Source organism: Lichenostomus cassidix, chromosome 3 (assembly GCF_008360975.1).
Source record: "Lichenostomus cassidix isolate B80296 chromosome 3, HeHo_3.0, whole genome shotgun sequence".
NCBI lineage: Eukaryota > Metazoa > Chordata > Aves > Passeriformes > Meliphagidae > Lichenostomus > Lichenostomus cassidix.
In genome coordinates, this window is record NC_139483.1 from 16621168 (window position 1) to 16648782 (window position 27615).

At 40.8% G+C, this 27615-nt stretch overlaps 2 protein-coding genes and 1 long non-coding RNA gene across 4 annotated transcripts; 2 read left to right on the forward strand and 1 right to left on the reverse strand.

Moving 5' to 3' along the window:
* The first annotated feature begins 366 nt into the window (after window positions 1-366).
* LOC146439167 (uncharacterized) lies at window positions 367-3816 on the forward strand. The gene is made up of 2 exons (XR_014850689.1): window positions 367-458; window positions 3542-3816. It is a non-coding gene; the product is annotated as an uncharacterized LOC146439167 (long non-coding RNA).
* Window positions 3817-7264: 3448 nt separating this feature from the next.
* LOC146439168 (uncharacterized) lies at window positions 7265-12383 on the reverse strand. Its single transcript, XM_085053961.1, has 3 exons — window positions 12364-12383; window positions 10321-12175; window positions 7265-8827 (listed from the first exon to the last, which is right to left on the reverse strand). Exons 1-2 carry the CDS (start codon window positions 12381-12383, stop codon window positions 11164-11166), a joined length of 1032 nt encoding a protein of 343 aa, XP_084910087.1. The 3' UTR covers window positions 7265-8827; window positions 10321-11163.
* On the forward strand, window positions 11706-27426 carry LBR (lamin B receptor). Of its 2 annotated transcripts, XM_085054694.1 has the most exons (15): window positions 11706-11844; window positions 15828-16008; window positions 17515-17709; window positions 19134-19217; window positions 19670-19847; window positions 20459-20652; window positions 21358-21412; window positions 22502-22696; window positions 23352-23405; window positions 23651-23754; window positions 24160-24285; window positions 24382-24550; window positions 25772-25852; window positions 25959-26081; window positions 27068-27426. In XM_085054694.1, exons 2-15 carry the CDS (start codon window positions 15844-15846, stop codon window positions 27226-27228), a joined length of 1884 nt encoding a protein of 627 aa, XP_084910820.1. In that variant the 5' UTR covers window positions 11706-11844; window positions 15828-15843; the 3' UTR covers window positions 27229-27426. The 2 variants fall into 2 exon arrangements, with proteins under 2 accessions (XP_084910820.1, XP_084910821.1); XM_085054695.1 differs by lacking the exon at window positions 23352-23405.
* The last annotated feature ends 189 nt before the right edge of the window (window positions 27427-27615 follow it).

Sequence of the window (27615 nt, forward strand, 5' to 3'; positions counted from 1 at the left end):
GCACTGATTGCTTGGCTTTCTCCTGGTCTAATTGCAGCCTGTCAAGCCAGAAACCACATGTTCGTGGTCTGTGCTCCAACGTGCAAGACAGGGACTGGTGAATGGTCTCTTGTGCTCTGATTATCCTCTCTGGTTTGGTGTGTGAGGTTGCTGTGGATGCAGGCTTTGCTGAGAAAAGCATAATTTACCTTGAACTCTCTCAGTACTGTGTGGTCCTCCATCAGAGAGGGCTGATAATGATGCAAAACCCTGCCCACAGCCCTGATATTTACAGGTTGGCTACGTGCATACACATGTGAACTGCTGATTCAGGATTTTTAATGAGGGGAGTGAATCCAGGAATGAAGGGAACTCACTTGCACACCCCTCTGCCAACCTGGTGCTTTGTGAGACCTGAAGGCTATTGCAGAGTTTTGGAGTTGGACACAAAACCACTCGGAGTTCATCTCTCACCCCAGGTGGGTATTTGAAAAGAGAAAATGTTGTGGTCATTTAAACAGGGAGAGGTATCCTTTAGTTAATAATATATCAGTAACACTGGCACAGGGCAACCTTTCTCAACTCCTACCACCGCTGTAGTCATCAGCTTGTTAGATGTACACAACAAGTAAGTCCTAATTTTCAGGTACAACGTGGAAAAATAGGTTTATCAAGTATCATTACCCTGTCTGTCTACCTCAAGTTGCACTTGGGGTGGCTTTCAGGTGGCTTCCTCAAAGAAGAGATAAAAGAAATACATATATTGGAGGGTAGTAGATGCAGGCTCAAAAATCATGTCATGCAGTCACCCAGTTCTGGTTCTGCAGTCACTGAATTGTGTGGCTTTATGCAGTGATAAATATTTCCCTGCAAGCTTTAGTAATGAAAGCTCTTTGAACGGAGAGTCAGAACAGCCACTGAAGCTGTTACTGATGGAATTTGCTGCTACAATTTCAATAGATAAAATGTAGAGGAAACTTTGTTTCCTGGAGAAAATAATTTGTCAAGCCAGTGAAACAAAGCCTTTTATGTCAAAACAATTCCTGGGGTTGTCCAGATACCAGGACAAGTAAACTGTGGTGTAAGAGTGATTCTCCTTTCTTCTGCCTCCCTGAAAGCTTTTCCAAGGGGCCTCAGAAAGCACAGGAGAGGCAGAGCTGGCTGAGGCAGCAGGAAGATGATCCTCCCCTAAACCCAGAGAGTCCCAGTTCAGAGCCATCAGTTTGGGCTTGCAGATTGCTCCCCTTGGTCTGGCAAGAGCCCTGTAACAACCTGGTCCTGCAGCTGAGAGATGCAACTCTGAATGAAGGAGAGGGAGGAAACCAGGATAACTTCTGTGTGCCTCTTCCTTCCATGCTGTGAATATTGTGTGGGCTGTTCATCCCTAAAATAAGCTGCCAGCCTGCACTAGCTAATGTCACCAAGTCACCAAGGCTGGCCCTCAGTGTAGGCACATCAAGCAGACAGGCAAGGGGGCTGTTGGGATCTGCTCAGGGACAATCACACACAAACTACAGCAGTTGAAATATGTACTCCAAAGGAGCAGGGAATGATAATTAGTAATACCAGTGAGGCATGGGATAGCCCACAGCCTTAACGTCCTGTTGGACATAGCTAATGCTCCCATGTTTCTTGCCAGCACAGTACTCCAGCTTCTATCAATTTAGGTGGAGGTCTTACTCTCATTACCAAAACCAGGTTCTTCCTTAATGATCCGTGTATTTGTTAATTTTACCCCTACAATTTTAAAATTCTTTTGCTCTGTATCCTGCATACCAGGGAGACAATACACCCTAGATTAGACTGTGCAGACTAGACTGCAAGGGCACCACAGCTGTGAATAAAGTAGCTGTGTTTTGTGCAAAAGGTGTTTAATTCATTATAGAGTTTCTCCTCTCTGCCTTGCCCATTTTCCCCCCATCTCTATGATCCTATAGAAAACCACCCCAAGACCACAAGGCGAAGCCCAGAAACAGCTCACCATGATCTTGGTCTCTGTGGTTTCTTTGAGAACATCTCTAACAGCTATTTCTACAGCTTGCATTTAAAAAAACAAAACAAAACTAATTGCTTTTAACTTGTGGGGCTTCCAGGCACTAAATGGATGCTCCCAAATCTAAGCCCCCTCAATACTTTATGTTGGAAACAAGTCTGCATGCTTGTGGTGTCACTGTAGTAATGCTGCTCTGGGAAGGGCACAGCTCTGCTTCTTCCCTCCCTGTGGCCCTGCTGTGCCATACAGCCCAGCACTCACACCCTCAGCATGAAATTTAGGGAGCAGGAATGGCTGAAGGTTTGTTTTGCTCCCCACACGAAGCTACACATTACTAGAGCACAACATCAAAGCTCAGCTCTGCTCCTGTGCCACCAGCACAGATGTTCAGCAAGTTTGGCTACTTTGTAATGGAATAATAAGAGATGGGTAGAGACATGCAAAGAAGTAATGATATAAACAAAATAGATGAAAATCAGAAGCTTGAAGTGCTTTTCTCCCCCTTTCTCTTTTCTTATTTTTTTCTTTCTTTTCTCCACCCCCCCTTCTGTTTGTGTTTTGTTTCACATTTGCACTGTGCCATGTTCTCAAACAGGGTAATTTGCAGGAGCTTAGGAGAAATTGCTGTGACAGGCAGCATGGCTGGAGACTGTATCTCAGAATTGCCCTCCCTGGAGCAGCTGCTCAGGATGCCAGGGATACAATACTTTTCCTGTCTGAAGAGCAAAACAATAAGGCTCAAACACATTGCTTCTGGAAACACAGGCAAACTTCTTACACATTGAATGTGCTGCAACTACAAACTAGATTTTAACTGGGTTGAGTAGATTTCAATCAAAAAAGTACTTTCAGGAATTTCAGAGGAAGCTCATAGCTGGCTTTACCAAATACATTTTTTATTATAAAATTTCTGAAGTGTTTCTACTACATATTTATACTGTGCATGGGGGTTTCATATTATAAATCACATCATTCTGCATAACAGTATAGTTATGAATTCTATAGCAGTTATATATTGTGGATTATTTGCAATATATAGCCTATGTAATGAGATAAATCTGCACGTACAGATTTCTTATGTATTTATAAACAGTTTCTTTCATGTTTATATGCCTGTAAGCTCTGATTTGTTTCAACCATTGAGTTATAGATCACTTCTCTCCAGTGTGTGACTCAGTTTCTCCCAGGTCCCTTGGGAGCTGGGACACCTTGTCTGTTTGCATGCACATGAAAAGCTATGGCAAAGCAGAACAAGGTGGCTCATGTGCCAGCTCTACCATGCTAATAAAAATAAGGCAAAAGAAAGGGGGTAAGTAGGCACAAGTCACTAGAGACTAGCAGGGCTCTCATTGCAAAGGAAAGTCAGTGGAAATCTTTGGTGCTGACTTATGGACAGCTGGGGAGTGTGGAGGGAAGCAAAGCAGAAGCTGGGCTCCCTTTTAGTGCTGATGTTAACTCTTTATCCATGCTCCTGCAAGGAAAGGAAGGTTCAGACAAGTACAATTAATGAGCAAAGCAACTGAATATATACAAAGTGGCCAAATAAGTCGTACTTCACTTTTTTTTCAGTTTTCTGAGAGGCTGTATGCAGTAACCAGGGATAGACTGCAGTGTGGAGAGTGATTTGATGCTTTGAAAAGAGGAAATTCCCCTCTCCCCGTGAAGGAAACGTGCTGCACCTCAGAAGCCCCAAGGAGCGTTTGGCAGCTGTGTGCAGGAAGAGAAAAGCATCTAATTTTGAACTTGAAAGCAAAACTGGGTTTCACATGAACAGCAGAGCAGCAGTGTCATTGGTAAAGTTTGCAGTTTGGGTGACCTGCACTGTTCCTTCACTGAAATGTAAATATCTAGCTAAGAGAGCATATAGAGAAAGGCCTTTCCCCGAGGTTTTCCTTTGAAGTAATAGGAAAGGTGCACAGACTTTCTGTATTTATGAAATAGACCTTTTTAAAGTGAAGGCTGCAGAGGAAAGGTGGAACTGAGTGATGCTGGATCAATAGTTGTCCACAAACTGGCTTTAGTGGTCTGAATATGGTGTTTCTGAGTGTTTTGCCACTGTACCCTTCTCCAAGCCTGTGTGAACCACTGGGACTACTGAAAAATATATTTTCCTGCCAACTGATGCTGATTTATGCTCTTCTTTCTGCACAGGAAAAAAAAAAGTCTCTCCTTCAAACTTGAAAATGCTGTAAAACCCCAGCTTTGAAGCAAGGCTCAAGGATGCAGTGATGACCCCTTGATTGCTGTTTAGCTTTGCCTGCTTCAGCCTGCAAAAGCAGCCCTGGCTTTTTTTAGCCATCGGTAGCCACTGTGGAATTCCACCTGGATTTTATCTTTTTCTCCTTCCTTCAGGTGAAATCTCACATGGTGTCTCAGTGCTGAAATGGCAGGAGAAGATGGGGTGGTTGGGTTGCTACACCTCCACAGAGCCTGAACTCAGCTAGTCCAGGAAATTGCTTTGCAGCCACCACAGCTTCACCAGAAGCTGCTGCAATGTCGGCAGAGGTTGTAACTGGGGGAAATGTGCTCTGAGAAATGTCATTATATACAGCAGAGAGGAAGGGAACAGAGAAGTAACCAAGTGAGCTGGGTATCTTTTACATTGTGGTGTGGTTTTCAGCCCCGCTTGCCCAATTGCCTTCACACCATCAGGCCCTCCTGCCATGGGCTTTCATCAGGGCTGTGAATGACAAGCAGCTCCAATGTTTTACAGGAATAACCTCTGAGCCATGCAACAGTGGATTTTTCTTCATGAAACAAGTGAGCAGAAGGGTGAATAACTCCAGTGCAGCGCAATGCTGTGCACAGTTAAGAGCAGCAGGTGTTCTAGCATGTAGACTTGAGCACCACCAGAGCTCTTGCTGCTGTAGCAGGAGGGATCCATTGAGACCTGGTCAGCCAGAGCCATTTTGAAGGGAAAGCACAATTTAAAAGTAAAGGGAGTGAGTCATGTTGCCTGTTGCCAGAAATGCAAAGTACTTAGGAGCAGGAAGTGTCTTTGTTTTTGCACAGGGGAGTGTGCTCAGGTCAGGTTATCAGTGAGGTGCATTTCTGACTAGCAAAATAAGGGTTTGTTCCAGCAGTGTGACCGTCCTAACTGGCAGGGGGAAACAATTTCATGTTCAGTATTAGGTACCCAAGATTTTGCTTTTTGTTTCTAACTCTGTACTTAATAACACTGAATCTTACACCAGCATCCTGCCACCTACTGCTCATGAGAATGCCAGATGTGGTGTGTGCACAGTGGTCTCATTTTGGCCTTAAAAGCCTCATCAAAGCTCTCTGGGACTGGTCAGCTCTGCACAGGTTGGGAAAAATATCCTGTGAGCCATTGGAATTGCCCTACTGGGACTTGGAGTCAATGTAACGTTGTCTGCAGCACCGCCAGCTTTCTTGGAGAACAAAGTGCAGTTTCCTTTTGTGCACTGAAAAAACAAACATTGTGTGGGAATTGATCCTAACAGAAATACCTTTTTTTTTTAATAGCCAAGTCACATTTTTTCAGAACACTGACCCTTGGGAATGCCTGTGACTGGTTTGTGAAACTCAAAAACTACAGAGGTGTTTATGGCAGGAGCAGACAACTATTGCAATAACACCGGGGATGCTTCTGCAGTTAAAATTAAGCAGAGAAGTGTCTGAAAACTGGCAGTCTGCCTAGTGCCAGAATTCATTATGAATTCTGCTTTTAGTATTGTTTAGGTTAGAAATCATCCTAATTATCCTTTCTCCTTTAATTAAATGAGAAGTTTGCCATTAGGCTCTGCTTGCCATAACTTATGTTTTGGGCTGAGTTTGTCCTGCCTGGTAAATGGGAACACTGGAGAGAAATGGGAGAGAGACAAAGAGAAGACTGAAGTGTGCAACTATCTTTGCTGCTTACCTGTCTCCAGGTACTGTCTCACTGGAAGTTTTCTCATTGACAGTGTCTTTCAGCAATTCTGTTCCAGCTGTTGGATTCTCAGTGCTTAATCAAGAATCTGGACACAAATTTGTTGTGCCATAAATGGTCCACATATAAATGTATACTCATGGCCAGAGTATACATTGATAGACTAAAATGTAGAGAAGGAAGGTAAGAGAGATCTGTGGAGATGAGGGGGTGTAGGATTGTATATGCAAATTCTGCCCTGAAGCATCTTGATTCATTTACTGAAATTGCTTCTAACAAAACTAAATTTATGTAGATATTTTTTGAAACCAGGATTTTAAATGTTAAGCCATGAATGAACAATGCCTAGGATCACACACACATTGAAGCTCTGCTCTAATACTTATTATAATACTCCTGGAAATGCTGAAATTGATGCATGTATGCTAGTCTGGTTTTTAGAAATCTCTTCTAAAGAGTAATCACCACATCTGAATCAGTTTATACCCTCCATCTTCATAAACCACAGCAGAAAGATTAAATACATGTATCTTAACGTGTTATTAGAAGTATAGACGTTTAAGTTCAAAGAGTTAATTAATATTTAAATTACTGTGTTTTAAAAAATAATAAACAGGACTAGTTGAACAGGTTTAATCAGAGAAGAAGTCAATTTTATTGAGAGTAGATATGTAGTGATACCAGCTCCTAAAGCCAAAATATGTGAGCTCATCATTTGCTAGATGCATTGAGCTGATTTCTTCATTTATCACTTCTGGTTTAGGCCTGCATGCTTGGAGTAATTAGATTTTTTTCCCTAGAATAAGATGAGAGGTGGGAGGATAGCAGTAGCACCAAATACAAGAGACAGAATATGAATTCCATGTTAAATAAAATCGTATCTTTGGTGTCTGTACTCTGGCAAGAAATGTATCATCTATTCTACATATCCCACTGTTGTATTTGTTACAAATAATTTTCCAAATTTACCCTAGTTGTTTTCCTTAAACATTCCCCCACAGTACAGTGAATTTTTAATGCAATTTAGAAAACTGGAGGTGGGTGCAATATTGTGCCTTGATGCAGGGCCTTGTTTGCCACTGGCCCAGTCAGCAGCCTCAACTGCTGATCCCTTCTTGGCTGTGTCCCATAGCCAAATTGCTATTTGTTCACTCCAGACCAGCAGCCTCTTCACCCTGTTTCACAAATAAATAAATAAATGGAATTTACATGTTAGTTTCATCTACTGCAGGGAGTTGTGCACGCTGCCAGCCATGGGCATAAAAATCACGCATTGGTTGCAAAAATAAGGCTGGAAAGTTAATGTTTTTGTTCATTCTTTATACACACACACACACAGACACACAGACACAGACACACACACACACACATACATATATCTATGTGTTTTATATACACACACACACATATACACACACATATATCTATGTGTTTTATATATACACACACACACATACATGTATACTTGTTTCTGTTGACACTTCAAAGCCCTTGGGCTTGGTCTGTTTTGCATTTGCCAACTGTTTCATCTGTTTCTTTTTCCTCAGGTAGCAGCGTGCCTTCATGATTTACGGATGTCACATTGTTAATGTGCTAAAAGTAGGGACTGAGGCCAAGTTCCTCCCTTCATCCAGGGCAGGTTGTCACACAGGGACCGGGGAGAGGTGTGTTCTGTCCCTCCCAAGCTGGGGAGATCCCTGCAGAAGTCACTCTGCTCTGTAACTTCTTTCCGGGAAGCTTTCAGAAGCCGTCTGGGAAACTGCTTGTGAGTCAGCGAGTACCAGGGGATGAACGTGGCTTTTCTTTGTATTCGGAATAATCCATTTAAAATTTAAAGCTTTCTATCTTTCTCTAGAATTAAAGCCACTTTCTGTTTAGACATTTACAACTCTTTCAAGCACATTGCTTTGCCACATAGAAATGTAGCTGTCTTACAAATACTTGGAAATCCCGTAGTCTGCATTTTCCATAAGCCTTCAGAAACCTGAGTGTTCTGAGGGTTTTCTGCTGGAGTAATTTAACAGCTGTGCTGCAGAAATGGCAAGGTAAGCAGCCCAGCAGAAGATACAGTAGCCAAAACTCTTATCTCAAGACCCATTTATTGGAGAATTGCTTCAACTTCCCTTAGTCAATAATGAGTCTTATTTATAAATTCACATACAATACAGAAAGGAAACTTGTTGCACTGTTGTGGAGATCAAAGTTCCAATGTGCTTTTTTTCTCCTTCTGTTTAGAGAAGTGGAGCCAGTTTGCATGTGTCTGTGTCCCTCTTGTTATTGCTGAGCCCAGCATGGTTGATAGCCTTGAGTATTTTTTGGAAGCTGTTTCTAAAGATAAACGTTTTGTAAAACTTCCCAGAATGCAAATGTTCAACTTAATTTCCCCAGAGCAGCACTGTTTGTTAGCAGGCTGTTCCCTTACAGGCGAGTTGAAGTTCCAATTTGATACATCATAAATTAATATATGATGAGAATATTTTTCTATGGTCATGGGTGGAATCCTGGCCTTATTGAGGTCTGTGCAAACAAAACCTTTATTGATTTAGTTAGGTAACATTCAGAGGTTAATCCCAAATCTCCTGTTTCTTTATTAAGAACCATTCTATCACTGAAAAAATACAAACAAAAATACATACACTAATGAAAACAACCCCCAAAGTGCCTGAGCACATTCACAACAGCTTTAAGAAGTGGATCATTATTAGATTTTAAACATCAGTTTGAGAAGCAGAGAGGAGATGGTTTTTGTCCACATGCAGAATTCAGTCTGCCTTTCCTTCCAGGTTTTGCTACGTGTGTGACACAGACAGTGCATGTGTTCTTCATCACCTGCTTGGCTGCAGCAGGTGAGTGCTTGGCTGCGTGTCAGGAACACAGCTGCCAGCCAGGAATTTTCCTCCACTCTTGCAAAAAGCAGATACATTTTCACTGGACAGGCTGGGATGCTTTGATCAAATATAATACTAGAGAGAAGGAGAAAGAGAAAGCATATATATAAATAAACACACACAAATTTCTATATATGGCATATACACATAGTACACACACACTGGCACACACACACATAGACATGTATAAATATATATGAATACATGGGTTGGTTAACAGAGTATAAAAACCACCACCTTATGGGTGTTTTCTTCCACTGAAGTGCAGGGCTAATCAGGAGAGGAAACAGAAGCTTATTACCCCACCCACCCCTGTAGCCTCTGCTAAAGCCATTTATCATAATGTTTCTCAAACTTCTTGTGCTGGCAGCTTTAGGTTTTTGCAACCCATTAGGGGTTAGGGGTGATTATGGTGGTGCTGGGATGACGGCTGGACTAGAGGATCTTGAATGTCTCTTCCAGCCTTGTTGCTCCTGGGATTCTCATTAAAATGAAAGCCTAGAGAATTATTCTCTCAGTTTTCCATAGTGAGATTAAGATGTTTTATGTAGATCTTGGCCAATTTCAGACCTAACTTGCAGCAGTGCACAGGTACTATAATTTTGATTTTGATGGTGCTGGTGCTGACTGCATTTCGCATTTGTCTTGTTTAACAGTTGTCCTGTGATGGTCCCATAAATATTTCTGAAATAGTCTCTCAAATGTATACCAATTATTGCTGGCAGAATTGTAATAAACAGCTCTTAGTGGCCCAAGAGATTTCTAATCCAAGTTCAGTAAACAATCCCAAACACAAACCATTTATTTGAAGCAAGTTTATTCTCTAAACGAGACTTCAACAGAAACCCTTCATATTTAAACATTAATTGTAGGCCTCTGCTGCCAACAAAATGAAGCAGGCTTATTCCAAGCAATAGCTGCTTGGAATAATTTAGACTGAACTACTGAAAACAGTTCTTAACATTATAGTTGTAAACTGTGCAATAGTAAATATAGAAGAAATCTTAGCTGGAACCAAAATACTCATTATCTGAAGCCAGAAATCAAGCTTCACTTGCACTCTTTTGTGTAGTAAATTATCAAATATCTCTCAGATAAAGCTGATTGCCTTAACACAACTAAAGAACAAATTTATTCTGACAGCATTTATTAAAATCTATGCCTACACATTGCTCTGGTCTGACTGAGTAAATTTTAACTTTCTTTAGACGTCTTTTACTGCATCATGTATCAAAAAATACAATGAATGCATGACAAAATACAACTGGGCCTCTTTGGCACAAAAATAGGGGAGATACAAAATGCAATTTCAAAAAATTGCTTGAGAAAATTTAAAAAATCAAGGGTAAAACAAGCAGAATAAATAGTAAAATGGATGTATTTTAGTAGTTCATGCACAAAGCCTATCTCCTGCGATCACTTAGGGAAAAAAGCTTGCCATATTCTTAACTCAAACATTATAGATAGAAATTTAAACCCCAAAGCAAACAAACCAACCAACCAACAATAACAAAAACAAACGCCCAAATATAACAATTACATGTCAGACAAGCTGAGCTCATGACTACCATGGAGCCTGTTTACAGTTGTTCATTTTTGGCTGTGTTTTTTTGCTTGTTTGTTGTTGTTGTTTATTATTATTATTTTATTTTATGGTGAGTTGCTGTTGTTGTTTCAGGGTTCTTTTTCGTCAGAGACTTTTGCTGTGTCTGCATGGCACTGGCAGTTTTCTGTATGGGACAATGGTGGTCTTGTCTTTGGGGAACTTTCCTTCATTTAGAAAGCTTTATTAGGACAGAGTATCACTTGTTAGCCAAATTTAGAAAATTTGGGTGGTCCTTAAAGATTGTACGAACAAAAACAGGTCTATATTTCACTCTAAAAGCAATTCACTACTTTTAAGATCCCAACACTGGGAAAAACTTATTTGAGCACTAAACCTCAATGTTAAGGATGATTTGTTAACTTTTTCACAACCTATTTTGCTTCTGCCTGCCCAAGCATTGCTTAGACTTCCTGATTTCAAAACCCGGCTAGGAACTCGAATGGCCTTTCTGGAAAAGTTGCCCCAAAAGCACTGGGGTAACCACACCACACGTTGCTGCTTTTTAACCCCTTTTCTGTTTTTCTTTGGGCGTGTGTGATGTGCTTTTACAGCACTTTTATTACCGCATTTTCACCACATTTTGGCTTTGGCGGGTGTTTGAGGTGCAGGGCTGGAGGGAGCACAGCCTGTTGCTGTGTCACTGTAGGAGCATTTGTGTCTCACTGCCTCTAAAGCCGCCTCCGCTTTTTTGCCCACTTTTTATTCTTCTTTCGGAGACAGTCGGGTGTTTTCAGTGCGTTTTCACCGCATTCTCACCCCGTTTTGGCTTTGTTTCGTGCTAGAGGGAGCACAGCCTGTTGTTCGGTCAGTGTAGAGCACTCGCCACCTCTTTTTTGCCCTTTTTAATTTTGCTTTCTGAGCGAGGGGCGATGTTGTTTTCTGCATTTTTAGCACATTTTGTCATTGTTGAGCGTTGGAGGCGCGGGGCCGGAGGGAACAGAGCTTGTTGTTCGCCCACTGCAGGAGTATTCGCGGGCTCGCAGCCTCCGGCGCCGCGGCTGCTCCGTAAACAAAACCCGGGGTTTTGTTTACCACGGGCGGCGGGGCCTGGGTGGCGCGGGCGGTCCGAGCCTGCCCCCACGGCCACGACAGCGCCCTTTCCGCGCCTCTCTCCCTCCCTGCCCTCCCTCACGGGAGCTAATAGCGGAGCGGAGGCTGAGGGAGCCCAGCGCTCCCCCTCCCCCAGCCCTTCCCTCACGGCGGGGCGGGGCGGGGCGGGGCCGGGCGCGCGCCGCGGGGCGGGCAGAGCTGACCGCGCCATCGCCGGGGCAGCCAATGGCGCGCGGCCACCCCGCGATTCAAACGGCGCGTGGCGGCCAATGGGCGCGCTTGGCGGGCGGGATGAGGGGGCGGGGCGGTGCGCGCGGCCGTAACCGTCGCTCGGCGGGGCGGTTGTTCCCTCAGCGGAGAGCGGCGCGCGCTCGGGCCCCGCTCCCGCCGCTCCGCGGAACCGCCTCCGGCCCGGCCCGGCGCCGCCGGCCTCCAGGTAACGGGAACGGCGGCGCGCGAGGGCCGGGATGCTCACGCCTCCCACCCCGTCCCCTCCCCCCGGCTTTTCCTTCGCGGCTTTCCTGGCGGGAAGCGCTCCGGCCGATCGCCGCGGCCGCGCTCGGGCCTCGCTCCCGGCGGGCGGATGAGCGGCGCGGGCCCCTCGCTTGGAGGCCCGGAGGCGGCGGGGCCGAGCGCAGCCGCTTTGTTCGGCTCCGCCGCGCCGGGCTCCGAGCGGGAATAGGCCGCCGAGGGGCGGTGCGGCCCCTCCCTTCCCCCGCGGCGGAGGCCCCGCGCCAGGCCCGGGCCGAGAGCGCGGCGGGGCGGGGCTGAGGGCTGGGCCTGCCCGGCACGTGGGGCTTTCCTGTCAACACCGCCCGCCGCTCGGGCCCCGAGCTGCCTGCGGAGCGCAGGTTCCTGCCGCCTCCCCTCCGCTCGCCGTGTTAACGGTGGAAAGCCTCTTGGAAGGGGAGATCCTCGATTTCCAGCCCCAGGGTTGATGGGTTGTTCTTTTTACCTCGAGGCTTGTTTGTGCATGTTTTTAAGTGGTGAAGTTAGTTTGGTTTGGACAGGAATAGGTGACTCCACCGTTGTGAAGGTGGAGAGCTAGACATGTGGAGAGAGTAATGGTGATCTGAAAAGGTCCTGCACAGCTCAGTCTCTTCGGTGAATTCAGTAGTAACTTTTCGTGTATTGTTAGCCTTGACTGTCAGTGTTTTCTTTATTTTCCTGCGTTTCTTTTTGCATTCAACTGGCTCCCTCCTCTGACATCCGAAACATTATCTAACAGCAGTGAGATGTCAGAATTAGTCAGTGGAACTTACCAACTCAGAGTGTGTGTGTGTGAGCTTTGTGCTTCCAGGAGGGAAAACTTGTTTAGTGTTTATTTATTCTTAAGACTGTACCCAGTTGCTGCTGCTGGAGTGTGATCTCCCTGTGGCTGCAAGCTAACAGTCATCACTTTCTCCACAGTGAAATATCTTCCCACATATCTAATGAGAGAGTCATTAAGAAGACCAGAAATGCATGCATGGGGCAATACGTTTCTCAGCCAAGTTTCTTTGTAATTATTTCATTCTTGTTTGAGTCAGCAGGAACTTTTATTCTTTACCAACTTTTAAGCTCCAGGGAAATTTGCGTTAATTGGCTTGGCTTGGTATAGGATACAAAGTCCTTTTGATCCATTTTCTTAGACTCTGGATTCCTAAAGGAAAATAGTAATGGTTCAGAAAACACAAATTTCATTTCCTGAGTAAGTGATTAAACTTGCATCAGGTATCTGTACAGTACAGGATTCATGGTATGAAATAATTTTCTTTGGATTCACATTTTGATGCCCTGTGAATTCAAAAGTTTGTACATAGCTACTGGGAATATTAGGCTGATGCCACCTGATACCCTGAAAATTATCAGGGGTGTGTAGAGCTTGAAAGAGCAGTAAATTAAAAATGTAATCTCTAAACTGTATTTGTTTTGAAAGACTTCCTGTCTCTTCTCGATGCCAGTAATTGTGTTTGTTATCTGAACAGATGCAGGGTGCCTTTAAAGGTGCAGCTTTTTGAAGTGGGATATAAAGAAGGAGGGTTGCAGACCTCCCTCACAGGAGGCACTGCGGTGCAGAACAGGGTGGTTGTTTTTGGTAGGGTAAGAAGTTATGTTTACTTCTTTTAATGTTAAATGTTTGAGCTTATTATTAAGCTTTAATATTTAAGGAAAAGAATTGAAAAATACATAAGTTTTCCCATTAATAAGATTTTTCCTTACTTTTGAGTCAGAAGATAAGTCCGCTTGCTTAAGTTTATTTATTATTTTGGAATTCCATGTCAGTGATATCAACCTCAGGCTGAATTACATGACATCAATTTAGCTACAGGTCCTTCAACCACGTTTCCCAACTTTTTGAAACTAGCTCCAGATCTTTTTAAGAACAAGGTTGGAGGAGGGAAAGGTCCTTCTGCCTTTCACAAGAATTAAATCATCAAGTTACCTTTTCTTTGGACTCTCATTATGTTTGCATACAAAACTGCTGAGTTTTGAAATCTGGCAGAGAACTGCATTTTACTATCCTATGAAATGATATCTAAATTTTGAAGTGGTTGTTAAAAATTGTAACAATCAGTGTACATGCCCTTAGTAACAACTTTGTGAAAAAAAAATATTTCCCTTTTTGAGAAGGATTTATCCTCCAAAGATTCTGTTTTTCACAACTTTGTCTGAGGATCCACCAGCTTTGTCCTGGTCAGGCTCTCAGTTCACAGATGATGTCTGAGGTGCTGCTGGTTGAGAGAAGAAACAGTTGGCTGGAGTGTAGGAAGTGCAGCAGCAGAGGGGAAATGAAGTCAGGTTATGACATCTGGTGAAAGCTCTGAGTGCACTCAGTGAAACCTCCGGTGTTTAGACTATTTATGGAAGAGCAGGAAGAAGAAGCTGTGACTGCAAGAGGCTGGGGAAAGAGCAGTAGTAGACATGGATCTCCTAAAGAACTGTCTTTTGGGTGAGAAAACTGGACAGGGAGATGAAGATGGGGATTGAGATCAGATTTGAGCAGAGGTGGCAAAGAGGAACTGGAACTGGTTTGGTGAACAAGGGCAGAAAAGGCAGAAAATCCGCAAAGAATCCAAGACAGGAGGGAAGGAGGGAATGGAGAATTTGAAATGAAAACATGGAAGTTGTAAGAAACAGGGCTGTGAATTTGATGGGGTCAAGTTGGCTAAAAGAAAGTTGGAGGAGTGGGAATTCAGAAGGAGTAAGACAGACACAATAACTAGTTCAAGAAACACTATTTTGAAGGCAGTAAGCCTGGAATAGCATGTGACTACACGCATAGACCAGAACTCTGATCATTTTTATGACTGGCAAGTGTGAAACCAAATTATTGAACTTACTCCTTTTTCTCCCTCAAATATTATATAGCAAAGGAGGTGACCAGATGCTTCTGTTCTGAAGCAGTTTGGAATATTGGTAGTAAAATCCGTGTGAGGGAATTCTGCTGAGTTTTCTGGTTTTTTGATTTGGAGACCTACACAGGTGTAAAATTTAACAGCAGCAGCGTCAGAAAATGCCAGAATGAATGTTGATTGAAAAACCTCATGAGCCCCATCCCCATATGTGTGATGAAGATCTGTGATTGAATATTAACAGTATTTTTCCCCTGAGAATCTTAGCTTTTTGCTGCAGGTTAGTTAATGTGTGATGATTGAGTATCTAGTTAAAGACTTGTGTTCACCTTAGTTTGTGTGGCTTCACAACCCATTAATAAAGCAAACAAGTTAAAATGCTTTGACACCTACATTTTGTGGTTTGTGTCTTGTCCCTGTCTCTGCCATCCACTCTAAGTTCCTGTGCTCATTGTACAGATGGTGCCAGTGCATATGTTAGTGTATATTTTACCTAGAGTTTTAAGGTAGCCTCACTTGATACATTGAGATTAAAAGTATATTCTGCTTATGACATAATGCAAAGCACATCACAAACAGTTTTGAGTGTTTGGCATAATAAATTGAAGGGAGTGTGTAATGTGGGTGTAAGTGTTGAGGAGATTGGAGATGTTTAAATTTAATATTTAGAAATCATCACTTCTGTCATTTTTGTAGAATCACAGGAAAAGAGGGTTAAAAGAGGACACTTAAATACCATGTAATTTGCATTTCCCTCTAGATAAGATGAGCTGCATTGTGTAATTTTAGTCAAATATGTGCTGATGATGAAGTTTGTATATCATAGTTCAGTACTAGTCTAATACATCTGAACATTCTTCCAGAACATCCAACTTCAATCTTCTTTCTATTTTAAGGCTATTTCTTCTGTCTACTATTGATTTGGAAAATAGATCACTGCTGTTTTCTTATCACAGTGTTTTCCCTATATAAAGTGGAGAGTTGTTGTGAGTGTTCCCTTTCCAGCCTAAATGATATAGAAAGAGTAGGGGAAAACAGAACCTAATGTTTAGCTGCCATCTGGACTGCCTGATTTATTTTCTAGGGATTCTCTTTGGAAAATGCCAAGCCGGAAGTTTGCTGATGGCGAGGTGGTGATGGGCCGTTGGCCAGGAAGTGTCCTGTACTATGAAGTACAAGTCACCAGTTATGATGATGTTGCTCATCTTTACACTGTCAAGTACAAAGATGGAACTGAACTCGCATTGAAAGAGAGTGAATTAAGGGTGAGTACATGTGTGTTTAATTATCAGTACTTCTAAAGGAAGATTATACTGATTTTATGCTGTAGCTGAAAGTACAGCTTATGACTGGGTAGCCATTTTACAAGTTTGCTTTAACTGTGTCTTCAAGGAATTGGTGCTAAATAAAAACTTCTTCTTATGTAACACCTTAAGTAGACATTTGGAATTACCCCATATTTAAAGTATCATAATTGCTTTATTTATGTTGAAAAAAAAGTAATGTTTTTGAGGAAAACCCAGTGTGATCATTCAGGAACTCTGTAGCATGATTTTTCATGAAAAATTGTTTTGGTTACCTTATAAAGGTAGTAATCAGTGGGCTGATACTAATTTGATGGTTTTCCACCTCTAGATAGGGAAATTTGAAGACAAATGGGAGCATGTAGTGAAGTGTCACTGTAAATATAAATAGTACATGCCTTTCAAGCACATACTTAGAACATCTGCAAATAGCACAGTTTTAGGTCCTCGAAGGCTTCATGAGGTACTTTGCTGTACTTGTGGCAGTTAGAAACTCTTGAGAAAGGTTCATGTCATAGAAGCACATTCCTTCTTTACTTTTTTTTTGTGTTACTAATAAAGGCCTTTAAAACTTCATAGAAGTTTCAGTTGAAAATTAATAACTCAGAAGGAAAAAAGCCTGTTTGAGTGTTCTCTGTAGTTGATTTCTATGGCCTCTTCTTAAACCTGCCTAAGTTCAAAACCAACTTGTGTGTCTTTATGTGAACTGTAGTGTCACTTCTTAGTGGCAGTGTCCATGCCCAGTAACTGGCCTTTTCTTTTGGAACCAAAATGTTTCTTCCTCGAGGCAGACAACTGTTTTTACTGCTTCAAGATTTTCTAACTTGTTGCTTCCAGCTTGCAGGTTAGCAGACTCAAGCTGGGAAAATGCCTTTCTTAATCATGAAACATTTGTGCATTATAAAATTTGCATTGTGGAAATTTTGCATGGGAAAATCAGCATTGTAGACTTCACAGAGAAATCAAACAATGCTTTTGGAGTAAACTTTCTATGAAATTAATTATCCTATATAAATAAATGATCTCTGTGTTGCCTCACATGGATGATGACACCTTGCTATGTCAAAGGCATTCATAAAGCTGAGTAATGGAAATGGGAGCAGTCTGTGAGGGCTTGAGACCAGCTCTCAATTCCTTTCCCTATGCAGAGGGTTGAGAGGGTGTGTGCTTAACAGCTTGCTGCTCACATTGGTAGCTTATATCCATAGCCTGATTTCTGTGGCTCCAACACGAATTGTCAGCAGCAGTTGGACTTGGAACAGCATTGCTTGGGAATTGCCAGCAAAATGAGTATTTTGCAGTTGCTCTTTCTTAACAGCCTTTGTAGAACATCAGTAGTGGAAATAATAGACATATCTATAAAACTGTATGCCAGAGTCCTCAGCAAAAAATAAAAAAACCCCTTGTTTCTAATATTGTTCTTTGGGACATCTATAAGATTTTGCTTTCTTTCCATCTTTCTTTTAGTCACAGTCATCATTCAAGCACAGGAAGAGCCAATCTTCTTCAAGCTCTCCCTCCAGAAGGAGCAGCAGCAGATCTCGCTCCCGCTCTCGGTCTCCTGGTCGGCCAGCTAAAGGCAGACGTCGTTCTGCTTCCCAAAGCAGAGAACACAAAGATGACAAAAAGAAAACCATTCAGGAAACAAGCTTAGCTCTGCTGGTATTAGTTTTGTTTGTTTGTGTTTTTTGTGTGTGCATGTTTGCTGGCTTTTTATTAGAACAATTTTTTGCTATTTGTGAAAGATTGGTTTTATGGTTACTGGGTTCATCATTGTAAAAGCTAGCTGCAGTTCATGTTCCCTGGACGGCATAATTACCTGCAAAAGTGTAGCTCAAAACTGTCTTTTTTTCTTTGAAAATAGGGTTTCTAACTTTTTACAAAGTTTCAGGAAGTTCTTGAGAGGTAAACCAAGATTGTAAAGTTCCATTTGAATTTGGTGGTACTGTGAAGCTCTCAGAATCCAAACAAACGCAAATTTTTATATATTTTAATATGGAGTCACATTAAACGAACCAGTAAGGATTTCTAAGTTACCCATATGTGGTGTGTAGCTGAAATTTATTGTGTTTGTTCTTAGCATTTTTGTTAAGATAGAGTGATAAAAACAGTTCTGGTGATCTGTAAGTGGAGTAGAAGTGATTTTTCTCTGAAGATACAAAACACATTTCTTTTGCCTCTTGTGCCCTTGAGAGGGCTTCTCACTTGTCTGAGACACAGTCCCTTGAGCTGGAAATGCATTCTGCTGCTCTGTTGGTAGTGGACAGGGTTTAGTCAGATTTCAACTAAACCAAACCAGATTAATTTAAACTATGTAGATAGGTTTAGAAAATTGCTACTCTTTGGCACTGAAACAGCAGTGAACTGCTTTGAGCTGTGTGATCCAGTGCCTGTGGATCATAAGCTGGTTTTAGGTAGTTTTTTAGCCAGCAGCTACACTTTACTTTTTGTATTTTTAACCTTTTGGATAAAAGGGTTAAAATATCTGTGGTGGTTTTGTCCTGGCTTCTAAGTCCTCAGTTAGAAGCAGGATTAATCTGTTGGCTGTTGTATGACTGGAAAGACCAGGTTCTTTTCAACAAAACCAGTTGAAGTAAAACATATGAGTCATGTCTTCCCAGAGTTGTGTAAGCTAGACGAATTAAAGGAATTTTAACGAGAGAATTTATTTCTTTAAAGATATTTAAGGGAAAACTGAGCTTTCAGTCCTGCAGAGCAGTGCCACGTATAGGACACTGACATTTCATATGCTTGTCTAATGCACTACTAAATAGACATGTATTTTGTACTTGGCAGTTGCTAGCAATGAGTTAAAATAACTTGGAAGCTGTGTTGGCTCTTAATTTCACTATTTATAAAAAAAATTAACCTTTTCCTTTCCTTAAATTAGTTTGCTTCTCTTGCTTGTGAGCTGAAACTGTCCATACTTTGGGTATTTAACCCACTTGTATTCCTGTGGAGAGAACCAGAGTAGTTGCAGTTGACAAAAAAAAACTAGATAGTGTTCTTAATTATTCATTATATACTTGCTCTTGATACAGCTGTTATTTTCAGAAAGCTTAAGCTGTGTTTCTTCTTTTAACCAGAAACCAAGTGAGAATAACACCAAAAGGTACAATGGTGAGCCTGAAAGTACAGAAAAAAATGACACATCCTGCATCATCTTGGAGGTAGGAACACTGAATTTGCTCTTAGCTTTTTATCACATTCCTAGTTTAGCTCTCAGAAATTCCTAGAAAAGGGCAATACAATAATGAAGCAGAAATAGAAGGCAACATGAAACTTAGAGGTTAAGTAAGTTTGCTACAGAAAAAGATAATTTTTTTTCCTTAGTCCTGATTGTTAGCTAATACCCAGGCTTATGGCAGAAGGGAAGGTAGGAGGGAGGGAATGGATGATCCTGGCTGGAACTGCTGTTGATCTGTAATCATGGTCTAATTGGTCACAGTGACTGCTTTTAGAATTCTCTTTATATAAATGGATAAGCTTAAGTGCTGTATAGAAGTAGGAGACATCATATATTGGTGTTTTATAGTGAATAATGTTCTCTGAAATGTAAAATAATGGACTACAATAAAGTCAAATCACTGGGAATCTTTTTGCTAAATCACTTCTTTCACAGCAAAAGGTAAAACCAGACATGGAAATCAAGCGTGTGCTTGAGCAGTACAGCTTGCGTCCAAGGAAAGATGACAAGAAAAAAGAAGAGATCTATTCAGAGAGAAAGACTTTTGTGGCAGTAAAACCAATTGAGAAAGCACCATCAAAAACAAAGGAGCTGGAGTTTGGGGGGAGAATTGGTATGTGTGCAAATTGTCTTATAGTTAAAAATTAGTACTATTTTGTGTTAATTTTTTTTTTTACTGTGGTACTTTTTTTACTTTTTGATTACACTGCCATGTCAAGAACTGGTTTTTTCAATTTTTGGACCTTGGCTGCAGAATTCAAAGTAATATGGTCATGTTTCACTTGATTTGGTGGCAGTCAAAGAACCTTTATCGCACTTGGTTCTTATGTAAAATGCTTGTGCCAGTGAAGATCTTGTGCCATCCCTTGCAAAATGAGATTTAGGTGGTTCTAGATTAAATTTAAGAATAACCAGCAAAGTTTTTATGTTTTCAAAACTTAGGTGCTTCGAACTTGACAGTTAAAATATCCTTTAAGACAGTATTTTGGTGAGTTTTAAAGGGACACAATGGGTGTGATCCTTTGGTAGATGACCTTGTGTGGGAGTATGAAGAATGTCTCTGTGTCCTGTTACATGGCTGGGATTGCTGCTGTCTTGCTCAGGAATAGTAAATAACAATCTTTCTTTGTTACTGAAGTTAATACTGAACTTTTTTAGTGGGGGTGAAACTAGGGTTTTTTTATTTTCTGTGCTTACCTTCTAACATGCCATGTCTGTTTACAGGAACCTTCATGATGATATTTCTTCTGCCTGCTACTGTATTCTACTTGCTGTTGATGTGCAAACAAGATGACCCAAGTCTTCTGAACTTCCCTCCTCTCCCACCACTTGAGAGTCTTTGGGATGGGAGGGTGTTTGGTGTCTTTCTTCTGTGGTTTTTCCTTCAAGCTTTTTTCTACTTGTTGCCAATTGGAAAGGTAGGGTGTTGGGAGCAATTGGGTCTTTATGGGCAACTAATTTGTTTGTAAGGCTGGAAAGTGGGGTATGTTCTAAATGCTGTGGATTTTGAAAGCAATTTAATGAGTTTTTCATAATAAACTAAGATATGGCTGCTGCAGATTTCTGTAAGCGTAAAACAGCCCAACTGGTAAAGAATTTTTGCATTTCAGAGCCTTTCAGTAGAGAAGGCAGAAGGCATGATATAGGCATAAGAATTTTTGGTATCTGACTTTTAAATTCACAAACTATTTTGATACTCTGTTTCTTATGGATAATGCAGCATTTTTGGAAGCTATAATCCATTCCAGCCATACACATGTCAGGCAAATGCTCTCCTTCCCTCTTCTATGACCTGAGGGTTACTGGCAGATGCTGAAAGGACACTTAAGTAGAGCATTCAGTCATGTTTTAATGCTGTATGTGTTTACAATGATTGGAGCAGTTCTGCTTTCTTCAGGCTGGTTTGCAAGTGATTGATTTTTAAAAATGTTTTTGTTTGAAACTGTTAATCTTTTTCATTTGCTATGCAGAGTATGTTTTTTAGAACAATGCATGAGCTTCAGATTTGTGTGTTTCCAGCTGGTTGCTTTGAACATCCTTGTGGCAGAGTTGGGCTTGGTTTTCCTCCCCTGCAGGGCCCACAGAAAATACTTTGTTGAACACTAATATTTGATTCTTCCTAGGTTGTAGAAGGCCTGCCCCTTTCCAGTGGAAGGAAACTGCAGTACCGGATAAATGGTAAGCATGTTGCAGTTGTCTGTTCTAAAATTGATTCCATTGTGTGATTTGTGGTGCTCAGCACCGTGAAATACAAATGATGAACGATAGACTCTCTGGTCAGTCTGTATCTGTTGAAAATCTTCGATAAAATAGGATGAGTCTTTTCTTGGAAAAAGCTGGTTAGTAATCATCAGGAACTAAATGCCTCAGGAGTGAGACACTGCACTGTACAGGGCACCTGATCTGTATCAGCTGTGACTGGTGACTCCTGTCATATTCCTTGCGTGATTGCCAAACAGGGAGCTGTCTGTTGAAAAAGTCAGTGATGCTCAGGTGACAAGGACTGTGCAGGAGGAGTGATCTGAAGGCTGATTTGCAAAGGAAATTTAAAGGGCTTCTTGAGGAAAGGTAGATGACAAGTGACAGGACAGGAGGCAATGGGCACAAAGTGAAATACTGGAGGTTCCATCTGAACATTAGGAAGCCCTGGACCAGATGAGCTCTGGAGGACTTTTCTGACCTCAACCCCTGTGCCCCTGTGAAGGGATTCATAGAAGGTCCTGAGCTAAGAGCTGCTGAGAACTGCCTGCTCATATTTGGGCATCAGTCCATTCTGCATGATTTTATATTCTCATACTATGCAAAAGTTTTGTGCTCAAGTTTTGATTTGATAGTTGTTTTATTACTTTAATCGCTGCTATCTGTATCAAGGTATATGTGAAGATAATTCAAAGATGAGAATATGATTGTCTGAGGTGTCCCACAGATAAGATTTTGTGACCTGCTATCATCCATTAGTAGTGTCCATGACCATTTTTCCACTAAAATCTGAAATTGGATCCTATGCCGTAGAAGATGGAGAAGCATGCAGAGTGTTCCTTCCTCTTGTCCTTTTGATTAGTAGTTTCAGGGCTTAGGGACTCTTAGTGATATTGCTGTACCCCAGAATTTTGAACCTCAAGCATGGGATGTCTGAGATGTTACTGGAATATGGACAAATATTGCAAGAAGTAAAAATGCAGAAAGGTTGGATTAGGTACAATGGTAACTCATGGTTTTTGGGGTTTTTTTATTTTAACTAATGTGTCTTTCTTCTACATCCTTTAGGGTTTTATGCTTTTATTTTGACTGCTGCAGCTATTGGAATTTTATTATACTTTCAATTTGAGCTTCATTATTTGTATGATCACTTCATGCAGTTTGCAGTGTCAGCTGCAGTTTTTTCTTTGGCACTGAGCATTTATCTGTATGTTCGATCCCTGAAAGCACCTGAGGAAGAACTAGCACCAGGTGGAAATTCTGGTGAGTTAGAACATTTTGGATAATTTATTTTCAGTTGTTTGCTGTTGTTTCATTTCTACAAATTAAAGGCTAGATTTAGGGCTGGTTATTAGAATACTGTGCCTTTTACTTTCTACCAAAGTAAAGATGATGTTGCAAGTTAAATGGCACATTTTGCTCTCACTCAGATACTGTAAATTGCTTAAAATGTTAGTTGGATTATCTGGAATAGTTTATACAATAGTATCTTGTAGTCCCTTAGAGATGAGAGGACAGTTTCTTCCTCTCAGTTTTCAGCTTTATCTTAGAGACTTGTGTAGTTTGGTTCAAAGTGCCCCTGCCAGTGCAACATTTCATGGAACAGCACTGCCTGCCTAGGAAGTGTCAATTATATACAGATGGTTTTGCAGGGCAAAAGAGAGATTGAGAAGTGTGTTAGCATTAAATACCAAACTGCTTTTAAAAATGACCTTAGGGTGACCAAGAAAGGGAGCTTATGGGCAGAACATTTTGTGTCCCAGATACCATGAAGTCAGGGCATGGTGTTTTCCTTCTTGTCTACCTCTTTTGTTGGACAGGTAATTGTCATAGCTAAAGGGAATTCTTTCTCCAAGACAAAAGCAATGAAATAGGAGGAAATGTAAAATTAATTAATGCCATATGATTATGTTCATAGACACTGATGTGAGCTTCAGGATAAGGCTGAAACTAACGAAGGAGCAAGCGTCAGGTAGAACTTCTAAAGTCGTTAGTTCTCCTAATATATAAGTTATTAGGGCATCTTAAAATACAAAACTTGTAGGTTTTGCTTTGTATTTTGCATATATTCAAATTTTTTTTTTCTGCCAGTCTAAAGGTTTTTAAAAATTAGTAATGAGAGAACATTAGTGGAAAGTGGGATCTTATTTATGGGGAGGAATGGAGGGGCAGATCTAAGGAAGACTATTGCTAACAGAGGTTGTGTCTAATCTGCAGGGTATTTTATTTATGATTTTTTTACTGGACATGAATTAAACCCTCGTATTGGCAGTTTTGACCTCAAATACTTCTGTGAGTTGCGTCCAGGATTGATGGGCTGGGTGAGTCAGTAATCTCTTATATTATTTGTTTAAATATTGCACAGAGGATTCTTTTTAATGTATGGAATTGATATTAAGGATATTATATATATTTATGAATTGGAAGAGAGTAGTGAGAAATAGTTTCATATTGCTAGATTTTTAATAACCATTTTTATTCACTTTAAGGAAATTACTATCATCTTTGTTTTGGGGCAAATGAAAACCATTTTTTAAAGTATTCATATGTTGAGGTTATACAGCTTCAGAAATGTGATTAGTTGCAAACTGACTTGTGAAATAGTTTGCTTTTTTTTAAACTTCAATATTGGACAAAAATACCTGTATTAAAATATCTTGCAGTGTAATAGAAAAGATCCCTTTCTTCGACAAGTAAATTTTTAAATAAAATGTTTTCTAAACTAGGTTGTTATAAACTTGGCAATGCTCTTGGCTGAGATGAAGATCCACAACCTCAGTATGCCATCCCTGTCCATGATACTTGTGAACAGCTTCCAGCTTCTGTATGTGGTGGACGCTCTTTGGAATGAGGTAAATGACAATCTTGTTAAATTGTTCCCATTTCTACTTCCAATGTTAAGTCAAGGCAGCTTTGTAAATGCTACATTCCTTCCTTCTTGTTTCTAGGAAGCTGTTCTGACTACGATGGATATTACCCATGACGGATTTGGATTCATGCTGGCCTTTGGAGATTTGGTTTGGGTTCCATTTGTCTACAGTCTGCAGGCCTTCTATTTAGTGGGTCATCCGACCACAATTACTTGGCCTGTTGCTGCTGCAATTACTGTTCTGAACTGTAAGTTACAGTAAATGTTACTGTTGCTGTTGGTTACAACATAATTCTGATTTTGTTTCCTTGAGATGGGAGGTGAAGCTTTAGCTCCGATGCAGCAGTCATTGTTCGGCTACTGTTAAATACAAAGAATATAATAAATTTTCATTTTAGTAAATGAAGGATAGGTGAGACTGAACACCTAATTGTTATGTTCAGAGGCATATCTAGGTGGGTGCTGTCTGGAGTTGAAGTGACTTAACATACTTTGAATTTATTAGATGCCTTTTGAAGTTAATCTGAGTGACTGAGTGACTCATAAAAAAGAAGTCAGCCCCTTGTTGGCTACACTTTACTGAACCTAGAGGAAAAGTAACTATTCACATCACCTTCCCTGATGCCCATAGTTACAAACACATGTCAGTCAAAAACATCTTTTTTCATCAAAGCTGAGTACTTTGAGAAAACATCTCATGTCTTTAGGCAACCTTAAATTTGCCACCAGCATAGCCTCGTTGTCCCTTTTATCTGAATAGTAAATCCAAAAAACCACACTTGTTTTTTGTGGATGTGACAAAGAATTTAAACACTTGGAAAAAGTAAGAAGGCATACAACTTAGTAGGTGCAATACTGAGAAATAGAACATAATTTTTTCATCTTCACCTAATGTTTTTTCTTGGGTTTCTATTTATTTTTTTAAAATAACATCTTTATTCAAAGTATGTTGTGATTATCATTTTTTAATGCAGCTTTGGAGAAGCAAGTTTAAGCTGCTGTGTGAAAGTTATGGGGGATATGAATTTCAAACCCAGATCATTCATTGCCTGGTTCTTTTATTATTGTGATCTTGTAAAGAGTTGGTCACTTCATGGAGTAAGTGCTGTAGAAAAGTACTAGGCTGCTAATAGAGCTGTAATCTTAAAGTGCAGCACATCACTTTATGTGAATTTCAGCCTCAGTGTTACATTAACAAACTGTCAGGTACAGATGTAAAAGTAGATGTGAAAATAAAGCTTCTCCAAAATCTTTTCAAAGCTAGTCAGTAATGAGAAGAAGCATATGAAATGCAGGTTTCCGAGGGTATTTTTATCTTGTTAGAGCTCTGAGAACCAGAAAATATCAGTTGCATCTCTGAGGAAAAGACTTTGATGGAGTAAGAGTGGCAAAGGGCATGTGAGTGCTTTTGTTAAAGGAGAGAAAGCTGGAAACACTGAAAATGCAAACTAAATCATGTTTATTTTCAGGTATTGGGTATTACATATTCCGCAGTGCGAATTCTCAGAAAAACAATTTCCGAAGGAATCCAGCAGATCCCAAATTGGCCAGTGAGTACATTTTTTATTCAATTGGCTATGATTTTATTCAGTGGCTCTTTGCAGTATTTAAATACCTATTTCAGTCACTGCACTGACCACAACACTCTGTTCACAGATCTGAAATTTATACCCACTGCAACTGGCAAAGGGCTTCTTGTCACGGGCTGGTGGGGTTTTGTTCGTCACCCGAATTACCTCGGTGACATCATCATGGCTCTAGCATGGTCTCTGCCCTGTGGTAAGTTTCTGAGACTGAAGTGGATTTTAGCAAAAATGCTTTTATGTTTTGGCATCTGACTGGTTTTGAAATGCCAAGTGGCAATTATTTGAGATAGTAACCAATTGAATGGCAGATTTCTGCATCATAAATCTAATGAAACACATTTTCTCTTCCATTTTACCCTTTCTAACTTGCTGCAGATTTGACATATACTATATTCACCTTTCTCACACTTTTATAATTTAATAACCATAGGACTTGCTTGCTAATTAGTTGCTCTTTAAATTTTTTAGGCTAGTGAGTATGTTTTCAAGTGAAGTTCCCCAAAAGTGTGAGTTTGAGCCAAGGGCTACCACATGTAGGGATGACTTTAGGTGGAATACATTTTCAGAAAGGTCATCAGAGTAAAATTCTGTTTCAGAGTTTTTGTGAATAAATTAACACTCTTCCTCTACTGGGAGCCCAGAGCTGAACACAACACTCACACAGGATCTCAAGAGAGCAGAATAGTGGGGCAGAATCAGCTGCCTTGACCTGCTGCCATGCTTCTCTTGAGGCAGCCCAGAGCAGAGTTGGCTTGCTGGGCTTCAATCTCACTTTTCTGGGTGATTTCCAGTTCTTTTCATCCACAAATCAAGCACTGGGCTCATGTCTGCAGCCAAGATAGAGGAAACCTTATGTGCCTTGTGTGGGACAGCTCAGTACTGCAGAGATTTAACTGGAAATGTGCTTTTGATAATTAAAATATGTGCCAGTTTTGCATGCATTGAGAGAGAAGTTGGTAGGTTTTGAAACTCTAAATTTTTTTTTTGGTGGGTTTGTGGGTCTTTTCCTATCTGCATGTAAACATGTCTCTCAATTTTTGCACTGTCCTGTTGAGGGGTGCTCTGAGAGTATAAAATACTTTAGTCTTGAGCAAGTGTGTCACCAGCTTATACATGTCGTTAATAGCTACCATCTCTGGATTTTTATCCTGAATCTAAGTGGACTTTCTCCCTTTGCAGGTTTTAATCACATTTTACCCTATTTCTACGTGATCTATTTCATCTGCTTGCTTGTTCACCGAGAGGCTCGTGATGAACACCATTGTAAGCAAAAGTATGGCTTGGCCTGGGAGAGGTATTGCCAGCGTGTCCCATACCGCATTTTTCCTTACATCTACTAGAGCACTCCAGAGGCCTGATTTGCAAATTATTGCTACACTTAGTTTCCTTGCAGAGAAAAAGATACCTCTTACCTTTGCACTTGGTCATTTGTTATTTAGGCTTTTTTAAAACAAACAAAACAAACAAAACCCGACCAAACATTGGAGTGCGTCAAAGGTATTATTTACAAGTAAACTTCAAGATGTGAGTTATGTGAACTGACTGTCTGTGACTTCAATTTTAAAAAAAATTGTGAATTTTCCAAACTCTTCGAGCCCTAATTTTTCAAGCTAAATTTTATCTAGAATTCTGAGTTTACATTTTTTATTGCATTTAATTAAGCACTGTGATGTAAAGTATATTATTTTCTTAATACAATAAATGCTGAAATTCCATCCAGTTCACTT

Bases quoted from the DNA above. Each gene is read 5' to 3' on its own strand.
- LOC146439168 (XM_085053961.1), bottom strand. From the start codon at position 12,383: ATGCACAAACAAGCCTCGAG. The intron at 12,176-12,363 runs GTAAAAAGAACA...CCCAGCCCTCAG, and splicing joins ATGCACAAACAAGCCTCGAG to CCCCGCCCCGCCGCGCTCTC.
- LBR (XM_085054694.1), top strand. From the start codon at position 15,844: ATGCCAAGCCGGAAGTTTGCTGATGGCGAGGTGGTGATGGGCCGTTGG. The intron at 17,710-19,133 runs GTATTAGTTTTG...TCTTTTAACCAG, and splicing joins AAACAAGCTTAGCTCTGCTG to AAACCAAGTGAGAATAACAC. The intron at 19,848-20,458 runs GTATGTGTGCAA...GTCTGTTTACAG, and splicing joins GGAGTTTGGGGGGAGAATTG to GAACCTTCATGATGATATTT.